Source organism: Mobula hypostoma, chromosome Y, assembly GCF_963921235.1.
Source record: "Mobula hypostoma chromosome Y, sMobHyp1.1, whole genome shotgun sequence".
In the NCBI taxonomy this organism is placed as follows: domain Eukaryota; kingdom Metazoa; phylum Chordata; class Chondrichthyes; order Myliobatiformes; family Myliobatidae; genus Mobula; species Mobula hypostoma.
In genome coordinates this window covers 1416553-1428670 of record NC_086130.1, presented here as the reverse complement: position 1 = coordinate 1428670, position 12118 = coordinate 1416553, and the positions used below count along the sequence as shown (strand labels likewise).

Genomic DNA, 12118 nt, shown 5'->3' with positions numbered 1-12118 from the left:
GTATCCTGTATGAGGACTCCCAAGTCCCGTTGCATCTCAGAACTTTGAATTCTTTCCCCATTTAAATAATAGTCTGCCTGTTTATTTCTTCTGCCAAAGTGCATAACCATACACTTTCCAACATTGTATTTCATTTGCCACTTCTTCGCCCATTCTTCCAATCTATCCAAGTCTCTCTGCAGACTCCGTTTCCTCAGCACTACCAGCCCCTCCACCTACCCTTCGTATCGTCAGCAAACTTAGCCACAAAGCCATCTATTCCAGAATCCAAATCATTGATGTACAATGTAAAAAGAAGTGGCCCCAACACGGACCCCTGTGGAACACCACTGGTAACCGCCAGCCAATCCTGCCATCAGACAACGCTCTATCCTTGTATGTATCTTTCCCGTAATTCCATGGGCTCTTATCTTGTTAAGTAGCCTCATGTGTGGCACCTTGTCAAAGGCCTTCTGAAAATCCAAATAGACAACATCCACTGCATCTCCCTTGTCTAGCCTACTTGTAATTTCCTCAAAAAATTGTAATAGGTTTGTCAGGCAGGATTTTCCTTTAAGGAATCCATGCTGAGTTCTGTCTATCTTGTCATATGCCTCCAGGTACTCTGTAACCTCATCCTTGACAATCGACTCCGACAACTTCCCAACCACCGATGTCAAGCTAACAGGTCTAGAATTTCCTTTTTGCTTCCTTACCCACTTCTTAAATAGTGGAGTGACATTTGCAATCGTCCAGTCCTCCGGAATCATGCCAGAATCTATCGACTTTTGAAAGATCATCGCTAATGCCTCCGCAATCTCAACAGCTACTTCCTTCAGAACACGAGGGTGCATTCCATCTGGTCCGGGAGATTTATCGACCTTTAGCCTATTCAGCTTCCTGAGTACCTTCTCTGTCGTAATTGTGACTGCGCACACTCCTCTTCCCTGCCACCCTTGAGTGTCCGGTATACTGCTGATGTCTTCCTCAGTGAAGACTGATGCAAAATACTCATTCAGTTCCTCTGCCATCTCCTTATCTCCCATTACAATTTCTCCAGCATCATTTTCTATTGGTCTTATATCTACTCGCACGTCTTTTACTCTTTATATACTTGAAAAAGCTTTTAGTATCCTCTTTGATATTATCTGCTAGGTCCTTTCAGAGTTAATCTTTTCCCTCATAATGACCTTCTTAGTTTCATTTTGTAAGCTTTTAAAAACTTCCCAATCCTCTGTCTTTCCACTAGTTTTTGCTTACTTGTATGCTCTCTCCTCTGCCGTCCTTCTTGCTAATGTCTCTTTCCAGTCAACTTTGGTCAGTTCTTTTCTCATGCCACTGTAATTTCCTTTACCCCACTGATATACTGACACATCAGCTTTCGGCTTCTCTTTTTCAAATTTCACAGTGAACTCAATCATGTTATGATCCCTGCCTCCTAAGGGTTCCTTCACCTCAATCTCTCTAATCACCTCCGGTTCATTACACAATACCCAATCCAGTACAGCTGATCCCCTAGTGGGCTCAACAACAAGCTGTTCTAAAAAACCATCTCGCAGACATTCTACAAATTCTCTCTCTTGACAGCCAGTGCCGACCTGATTTTCCCAATCCACTCGCATGTTAAAATCCCCCACAATTATCATAACACTGCCCTTCTGACAAGCCTTTTCTATTTCCTGTTGTTATTTGTAGTCCACATCACTGTAAATGTTTGGAGGCCTATAAATAACTGCCATCAGTGTCCTTTTACCCCTGCAATTTCTTAGCTTAACCCATAAAGATTCTGCACCTTCCGATCCTATATCACCTCTTTCTAATGATTTAATATCATTTCTTACCAATAAAGCCACGCCTCCCCCTCTGCCTACCTTCCTATACACCGTGTATCTTTGGACGTTCAGCTCCCAGAAACATGCATCCTTTAGCCACGTCTCAGTGATGGCCACAATATCATACCTGCCAATCTGTAGCTGTACGACAAGATCATCCACCTTATTCCTTATGCTGCGTGCATTTAAGTATAACACCTTAAGACCAGTATTTGGTACTTTTCGCTTTGATTTCACTGCAACTCATCCCAATGGCTACAAATTTGCCTCATCACCTGCCTATCTTTCCTGACATCTTTACTGCTCACTATCTTAGATTTATTTCTGTTTTCCCCTTCCTCCGCTCTGTCATTCCTGTTCCCATTCCCCTGCCAAATTAGTTTAAACCCTCCCTAACAGCTCTATTAAACCTTCCCGCCAGGATATTGTTCCCCTTCGGGTTCAGGTGTAAACTGTCCTTTTTGAACACGTCATACTTCCCCCAGAAGAGATCCCAATTATCCAAGAATCTGAAGCCCTGCCCCCTACACCAGTCTCTCAGCCACGCATTCATCTGCTTGAACCTACTATTCTTGCCCTCGCTAGCACGTGGCACAGGTAGCAATCCCAAGATTACTACCCTGGAGGTCCTGCCTAATTCCCAGAAATCTCTCTTCAGGACTTCCTCCTTTGTCCTATCTATGTCATTGGTACCAACATGTACCAAGACAACTGGCTGCTCACCCTCCCCCTTCAGAATATTCAGGACCAGATCCGAGACATCCTGTACCCTGGCACCTGGGATGCAACACACCATGTGGGTATCTCTATCCGGCTCAGAGAATCTCCTGTCCGTTCCCGACTATGGAATCCCCCACGACTACCGCATTTCTCTTCTCCCTCCTTCCCTCCTGCACAACAGTGCCAGAGACCCGGTCACCATTGGCGTCCCCTGTCAGGTCAACCCCTTCAACAGCATCTAGAACAAGATATTTGTTGTTGAGGGGGATAGCCACAGGTGTGCTCTCCACAATCCGGGCATTTCCCTTCCCTCTCTTGACAGTGACCCAGTTTTCTGACCCCTGTAGCCTAGGGATGACTACCTCCCCGTTGCTCCCCTCTATCACCTCTTCACTTTCCCTGATAAGCAGTAGGTCATCAAGCTGCAGCTTCAGATCCCTAACACGGTCTCTGAGGAGCTGCATCTCGGTGCACCTGGCGCAGATGTGGCCATCGGGGAGGCTGGAGGTCTCCCAGGATTCCCACATCTGACACCCTGAACAAAGCACTAACCCTGCAGGCATGCTATCTAATTCTACAGGAATGAAACAAGTAAAATAAGTCTACTCACCCACTTACCTCACCAAACAGATGAACTTTTTAAACGGTTAGCTTGTACCGTTAGCTGTGAGAGCCCTGCTGTTCCTGTCTGTCTGGGCCGATTCACGAAAGGGGGGGAGGGGGAGAAAAAAAAGAGTTGGTGCTTCGCTGTTGCCTCTTCCCGTTTACTGCCGAAGCCCGTTGAAGCCAAAGCCCTACACTCTGCTACCACTCACTCCGCTGCCCGCTGTATACGGTGGTCTCCTTTTTAAACTCTCCGCGCTGTCCTGTTGACGTCCCGTGCCTGCGCAGTCTCGTCCTTCTTGCACTCGAAGAAGTTTTTTAAAAAACTGCCTTCCTTCAGAATTCAGCTCCCACAACGCTTTGTAGTCCCGATCCAAAAGACAGCCATTGGTAGCAATCTTCCTTTTTAAACTCTCCGCGTTGTCCTGTTGACGTCATGCGCCTGCACAGTCTCGTCCTTCTTGCACTCGAAGAAGTGTTTAAAAAAACTGCCTTCCTTCAGCATTCAGCTCCCACGACGCTCCGTAATCCCGATCCAAAATCAAGTAGTAAAAAATTCTCCATATTGTCAAAAATGGAGCACAAATTTTGGCATTTAAAAGATGACAGATTTAAAGGATACAATATTCAACCACAAATGAGAAAAAAAATGAAATAAAGATCTCTCTGAACTATAGTGGAATTCTCTCATACGTGGTTGAAATATCACATTTCTCAGGAGGATAAAATATATCAAATAAGCAAAAATCACCAATAATGGTTACCCAGTGAATAAAGATATGATAGATTAATTGAGAGACAACTTCACTAAGATATCCACACAATCAAATAGAATGGATAAAGGTAAAAGCTAAAGCTAAATAAACACTCACCATGATGGGAAAACTGAGAGCCAAATTCACAATAGATTTAAAAATATAGTACTGCACCAAAGCCTTACACACGTATTTACAGCTAGTACTCTATTTGTCGACATGGAGCAGAGAGGGAGTGTGTTTGAAGTGCAGGAAATCTAGCAGGGACATGGAAAGTTGGGAATGGCAGCAATGGAGTGCTATGGGACAGGCAGTAAAGAAGGTGCGCTAGGGATGGGGGAAACACCAGGCAAGGTCATTTGACTCCAAGCAATTGATTTTCTGATCATAACAGAATGTCTCTGGTGCTTCCCGCTCCTTCCCCTCTCCCTTCCAATTTTCCCAACCATGATTCCCCTCTCCCTGCCCCCTTCCCACTCTCAGTGCTCAATAGACACCCATATCAGAATCAGGTTTATCATCACTCACGCAAGTGAGTTTGCAGCAGCAGATTTACAGTTCACAATTACTTAACATTTTACACTAATGTTGTGTGACGGGATGCTGAATTACCCCTATGGACTGTGCTCACTTACCCCTATTAACTGTGCTTTGGAAAGGAGAGAAAGAGAGTTATTTACCACCGATAGCTTCCTTGTAAAAGAGAGAGAGAGAGAGAGACGAGAACTAACTGTGGGACTGTCACTTTAAGAAACGAGAAAGAACTGGTTAACTGTTGGATTTCTGCTGAAGTGGAGATAACACCGAGCAGCTCGAAAATTGCTATGGTGACCGAAGACAGGTTGTTGATACTTCTTCAAGGACTTTTTGTCTGTTTGTGCATTTCTTTCACAGAGAGGAAAGAGGAGTTATTTGAATGACTGTTGATGTTCATGACGGGAAGATAAAACAGGAGGTCAGATGATACAGATTTCAGACACGTGTTGTGGACACTGAGCACTGTTGTGCTCGCAGGAAAAGTGGGTTTTAGAGGATTGATCAGGCGGATCGATCAGTCACTCTTGCAGTGGAAAGAGGAAAAGGGTTGACTGGTGGGGAGTTGTCCATGTGTCCACCCTCACCTGGGGGATAGCTCCACCACAGAAAACCAGTCCCCTTTGTTAAAGTCACAGTCGGTGACTTTTAAAGGATTTCGAAGGACAACAAGAAGATCTATCGCGTCAGCTCACCTGAAGACTCAATTCTCTCCCTCTCTCTCCATCATTACTCAACTCAACTTTACACATCATCGTAAGACTGTTATCCTTTTACCCCTAGACTCAAAGAAGCTTGGTTTTTCATACATATATTTCCACACTTACTGATATACTTACTTATATAGATAATCATTGCTGACCTGTTTAATTTATCTATTTATATTACTGTATTGTGTAGTTACTAATAAATATTATTAGTTTATAGCAATACTGGACTCCAAAGTGTTTTCCATCTCTATTGGTTCTTTATTCCCGTCACAGGGTTTGTGACAATTGTCACAAGTGCAAAATGTCTATGGCGTATATTGATTAGCATATAAAATTATAAAATGGCATAGATAGCAGCAATGGCTAATACCAGAGGGCACCATTTTAAAGCGTGTGTAGGGAAATGTAGGGGAGATTAAATCAAAGATACTTTATTCTAAACAGAGAGCTAAGTAGTGGGTGTCATGGTTGAGGATGATCCGTTAGAGACAATTAACAGACTCTTAGATAGGCATGAGCATTTAAAAAGGAGGTCTATGGATTGTAACACAGAGGGTTAGGCTGCCTTTTTCTACTCTGTTAGCAAGTGAAATTCCCTGCTCTCAAGCTTCTGATTTCCCGACTGGTTGCTGGTCAAAACTCACTAAGTAGGTTAATTTAGGTCAGCACAATATCTTTGGGTGAACTAACAAGAGATGTTCTTCTCTTTTTTTTACCTTATGCCTGCCATTTGATGATACTGACACTTCAGTGAAATTACCCCTTGATCATTTTATCATATTGTATTCTCTAGGCAACCATTTTTAACTTCCTATTTCCTTTCCAAAGTATGCAATAACTTTTTGAGGATTGTGAACCAAATCAGCCATTTAGTGGCAGAAAGGAACTAGTCCCTTTTTCCAAGCTTGATATTGACAGATTCACTCCAAACTCATGACTAGGGCATATGATTTGGCAAAATGTACTCCACATGTTAACTACACCATTTTCCATTTATCATTCGTAGACTAGAAAGGCTTGTTACCTTAAGCCAGGCTTCTAGATTGATTTTGTACTGACATTGTTGTTCTTCAGCCATCTTTTTATAACGATCCTTTTGAGCCTGAGAAACTTTCCGCCATCTTTTCCCAATCTCCACCATCCGATCTTTGAGATTCAAATGGTTCAGTTCACCACCTGTAAGTAGTTCTTGGGAAAATTTCTGATAGCCATTCCTGAAACACAGAAATTACTCAATCGATTAAAATTCTTCAGCCTGTAAGTACCAAAATAAACTCAAGATGCACTCAGGGTTAATTTTAATTCAGAAAAATATTACAAAATCCACATCTTCAGCATTCCTCAGCCAAGCACCAGAAGCAACAGCACACTATAAATTACAGAGGACACATAAAACAGACCTCTGGCATTTCTTTTTACCCTTTAATATGATTTGGTCATTGCCAGCATGCAGAGTCGCAGCAGCCTCTCTAGTCTAAACAAAGCTGTAAAGGATGATGAATACAGGAGTGAAGTTATGTATGTTTGAATGGATCCAGTATAAAATAATATAGATGATCCTGTAGCACATTTACAGATAGGCAGATATGGAGTTGTAAAGATCATAGCTGGGAGATTAACAACCAAGGATACACATTGTATCAAAAAGACAGTCAGGTAGGCAGACGGGGTGGGGTGGTTCAGTTTTTAAAAGTGAAATGAAATCCTTAGGAAGAGGTGACATGATAAGAACAACATGGTAGAATAGGCCAGGGGTCCCCAACCTTTATTGCACCGCGGACTGGTTTAATATTAAGACAGTATTCTTGCGGACCAGCCGATCGGGGGTTGAGGGGTGGGTTCAAGTAGGGTTAAACTCACCTCAACGCGTCTTTTACAGTTAGGGTTACCCACTTTCTCACTCCCAAATAAGGGACAAAAGTAGCAGTCAAATACAGGACACTTGTGTTTATCCTGAGAAAGACTACAATGACCATGAAGCCTTGCGCGGGCACCTGTGTGCGCACACGCATATGTGTTGATTTTTTTCCCCACAAATCGGTTTTGGCTAATCTTCCCGACTACATTGTACATATATTATTTCTACTTTATATAGGCTCTGTACTTATCATATCACTCCTGCTTTTACTATATGTTAGTATTATTTTAGGTTTTATGTGTTATTTGGTATGATTTGGTAGGTTATTTTTTGGATCTGGGAACACTCAAAAATTTTTCCCATATAAATTAATGGCAATTGCTTCTTTGCCTCACGCCATTTTGGCAGGATCCATTTCATGGGAGTTCTCTGCCTTAGCGGGGGAAATACAGGTAAAGGCGGTCCCGTATGGGACAAACCAATTTAGCCCAGTACGTCCCGGCAAATACGGGACAGTTGGCAACCCTATGTTCAAGTTCAACAGTGCGTGACAGGGAATGAGGAAAGGTGCAGCTGACTCATATCGTTTCCTTACGGCCCAGTAGCACATATTTTGCGGCCCAGTGGTTGGGGACTGCTGGAATAGGCCAAAGTCAATGTGGTTTCCTTAGGAGAAGATCGTGCTTGACAAATCCAGTGGAATTCTTTGAGGCAGGCTAGTCAAAGGAGGATCAGTGGATGTTTACTTGGATTTTCAGGCCTTTTACAAGGCACCAGACATGAGGCTTCTAAATAAGATAACAAAAGAAAAGAAAGATACTAGCATGAATAGAGCTGTGATTGGCAGGAGGCGAATTGTGGGAATAAAGGGGGCCCTTACTGATTGCCAGTCTGTGACTACTGCTGTTCCACAGGCGTCTGTGTTAACAGACAATAGACAATAGGTGCATGAGTAGGCCATTCCACTCTTCGAGCCAGCACCGCCATTCACTGTGATCATGGCTGATCATCCACAGTCAGTACCCCGTTTTTGCCTTCTCCCCATATCCCTTCACTATCTTTAAGAGCTCTATCTCTTTCTTGAAAGAATCCAGAGAATTTGCCTCCACTGCCTTCTGAGGCACAGCATTCCACAGATCCACAACCCTCTGGGTGAAAAAAGCTTTTCCTCAACTCCATTCTAAATGGCCTAGCCGTTATTCTTAAACTCTGGCCTCCGGTTCTGGACTCCCCCAACATCGGGAACATGTTTCCTGCCTCTAGCGTGTCCAATCCCTTAATAATCTTATATGTTTCAGTCAGATCCCCTCTCATCCTTCTAAATTCCAGTGTATACAAGCTCAGTCACTCCAATCTTTCAATATATGACAGTCCCACCATCCCTTGTTTTCGAGGGCCCAACTTTGGTCTTAACTAATTTTTTCCTCTTCACATACCTAAAGAAGTTTTTACTATCCTCCTTTATATTCTTGGCTAGCTTACCTTCGTACCTCATCTTTTCTCCCCGTATTGCCTTTTTAGTTATCTTCTGTTGCTCTTCAAAAGGTTCCCTATCCGCTGGATTCCTGCTCATCTTTGCTATGTTATACTTCTCTTTTATTTTTATACTGTCCTTGACTTCCCCCGTCAGCCACGGCCTCCCCTTACTCCCCTTAGGATCTTTCTTCCTCTTTGGAATGAACTGGTCTTGCACCTTCTGTATTATTCCCAGAAATACCTGCCATTGTTGTTCCACTGTCATCCCTGCTAGGGTATCTTTCCAGTCAACTTTGGCCAGCAGCTCCCTCATGGGTCCATAGTCCCCTTTGTTCAACTGCAATACTTACACTTCCGAGTTTCCCTTCTCCCTCTCAAATTGTAGATTAAAACTTATCATAATATGGTCACTACCTCCTAATGGCTCCTTTACCTCGAGGTCCCTGATCAAATCTGGCTCATTACACAACACTAAATCCAGAATTGCCTTTTCCCTGGTAGGCTCTAATACAAGCAGCTCTAAGAATCCATCTCTGAGGCATTCCACAATCTCCCTTGCTTGGGGTCCAGTACCAACCTGATTTTCCCAGTCTACCTGCATGTTGAAATCCCCCATAACAGCCGTAGTATCACCTTTGCGACATGCCAATTTTAACTCTTGATTCAACTTACACCCTACATCCAGACTACTGTTTGGGGACCTGTAGATAACTCCCATTAGGGTCTTTCTACCCTTAGAATTTCTCAGTTCTATCCATACTGACTCTATGTCTCCTGATTCTATGTCCCCCCTTGCAAGGGACTGAATATCATTCCTCACCAACAGAGCCACCCCACCCCCTCTGCCCATCAGTCTGTCCTTTCAATAGGATGTATACCCTTGAATATTCATTTCCTAGGCCTGGTCCTCTTGAAGCCATGTCTCTGTTATTCCCACAACATCATACTTACCAATTTCCAACTGTGCCTCAAGCTCATCTACTTTATTTCTTATACTCCGTGTGTTCATATACAATACTTTTAATTCATTACTCCCCTCATCTCCCATATCAATTCCTATTTCACTTGGCCATACTGTACAATCCCTTCTTGAGCTTTCTGCTCCGTTGATTCTGTTGTCTTTCTCAACTTTTCTTATTCTCTCTTTCCCTTTAACTCCATCCTTATATTTCCTGTTCATCCCCTGCCCCCCACTACTTAGATTAAACACACCAGTGTAACAGTGGCAAACCTGCCTGCCAGAATGCTGGTCCCCTGCCTATTAAGGTGCAACCCGTCCCTTTTGTACAACTCATCCTTACCCCAAAATAGATCCCAGTGGTCCAAGAATCTAAATCCCTGCTTCCTGCACCAGCTCCTCAGCCACACATTCAGATCCCTTATCTCCCTGTTCCTGCCCTCTCCAGCACGAGGAACTGGAAGCAAACCGGAGATAACCACCCTGGAGGTCCTGCTTTTCAGCCTTCTTCCCAGTTCTCTGAAGTCGCGCTGTAGAATGTCTTTCCTCATCCTCCCGACGTCATTTGTGCCGACATGCACCACCACGTCCGGCTGATCACCTTCTCTCTTGAGGATGCCCTGCAGTCGGTCTGTGACATCCTGGATCCTGGCACCAGGAAGGCAACACACCATCCTTAAATCCAGCCTGTTGCCACAGAAACCCCTTTTTGTACCTCTCACTATGGGGTCCCCTACTACCACAGCTCTGCCTGACGTCTGTCTTCTCGGCTTTGCTTCAGCGCCAATTTTTGACTCACACACCTGACCGCCTCTGACTGGCAATGTCTTCTGTCCCGACAGCTTCCAAGAGGGTGAACCCGTTTTCAAGAGGTAAATCCCCCGGGGTCTCCGGTACTCCAAGCATCCATCCCTTCCTCATCGTCGCCCCCCTTCTCTCTTCCAGTGTCTTCAGTGTAACGATCTCGCTGTAGGTCCTGTCCAGAAAACTCTCGGTTTCCCGGATGAACCTGAGGTCATCCAGTTGCTTCTCCAGTGCCCCAACACAGTCCTTCAGGAGCTGAACCTGGACACACTTTCCACATTTGTAACAGCGAGAGGCACCATCTGTGTCCCTGACCTCCCACATCATGCAAGCAGCACACTGAGTCAGTTTACCTGTCATTTCTTCACCACCTCTCACCCTCTCCAAATGTGGCGTAGTCTCCTCCCTCAGTCTCCTCGCCAAAGACTCTCAAGCAAAAGACTCACACTTCCCTCGACAAAACCGCTTCCCTAGAGCAAACCTTGATTATATCGGATGATATTTTGCCTAATTCCTTTCACTTGCCTTATGAATGCCTTTTTTTCATATTATATGCCATGATTTGGGAAAAGGAATTGATGGTTTTAGGGTAGCGTTACAGAAGGAAGCAGGAAGGATGTAGAACGACTTGGGTATTTATGGAGAATGTATAAAGATGGAATATATATTATAGGGAAGTGTAGGGTCATTCACTTTGGTAGAAAGAATAAAGGTGTAGACTATTTTTCAAATGGAAAAAAAATTCAAAAATCAGAGGTACAGAGAGAATTGGGAGACCTTGTGTACGATTCCTTAAAAGTTAACTTGCAGGCTACTAGATGTATGAATGACAAATGGAATGTTAACATGCATTTTGAAAGAATTAGAAAACAAAAGCAACAATGTATTGATGTTTTATAAAGCAATAATTAGACCACACTTGGAATATTGGACTCTTCACCCCCACCGATGACCCCTTCTCCAGTCTTCAACCCTCCTCCTCTTCATGGACACCCCGCTCTTCTCACCCTGTCACTTGCAAAAATGCCATCCTCTTCTCGCAATTCCTCCGTCTCCGCTGTATCTGCTGTTAGGGTGAGGCTTTTCATTCCAGGACGAGGGAGATGTCCTCCTTTTTTAAAGAAAGGGGCTGGGGCTTCCCTTCCTCCACCATCAACTCTGCTCTCAAACGCATCTCAACCATTTCACGCACATCTGCTCTCACTCCATCCTCCCGCCACCCCACTAGGAATAGGGTTGGTCCTCATCTACCACCCCACCAGCCCGGGTGCAACATGTTATTCTCCGTAACTTCTGCCACCTCCAACGGGATCCCACCACTAAGCACACCTTTCCCTCCCCACCTCTCTCTGCTTTCCGCAGGGATCGCTCCCTATGCAACTCCCTTGTGCATTCAGGACCCCACCCCATCACTCCCTCCTGGCACTTATCCTTGCAAGCAGAACAAGTGCTACACATGCCCTTACACTTCCTCCCTTACTGCCATTCAGGGCCCCAGACAGTCCTTCCAGGTGAGGCATCACTTCACCTGTGAGTCGACTGGGGTGATATACTGCGTCCGGTGCTCCTGATGCAGCCTTTTATATATTGGCAAGACCCGACGCAGACTGGGAGATCGCTTTGCTGAACACTTACGCTCTGTCCGCCAGAGAAAGCAAGATCTCCCAGTGGCCACACATTTTAATTCCACATCCCATTCTCATTCTGATATGTCTATCCACGGCCTCCTCTACTGTAAAGATGAAGCCACACTCAGGTTGGAGGAACAACACCTTATATTCCGTCTGGGTAGCCTCCAACCTGATGGCATGAACATTGACTACTCTAACTTCTGCTAATGCCCCACCTCTCCCTCGTACCCCATCCGTTATTTATTAATATACACACAT

The 12118-nt window shown here is 44.4% G+C and overlaps 1 protein-coding gene across 1 annotated transcript in view; it reads right to left on the bottom strand.

Annotated features, from left to right (window-relative positions):
• Positions 1–12118, bottom strand: part of LOC134341068 (nucleolar transcription factor 1-like) — a 113824-nt gene that overhangs the window by 21854 nt on the left and 79852 nt on the right. Inside the window, exon 16 of the mRNA XM_063038818.1 lies at positions 6158–6347. Within this exon, the coding sequence (XP_062894888.1) occupies positions 6158–6347 (190 nt within the window). The remainder of the gene's footprint in view (positions 1–6157; positions 6348–12118) is intronic.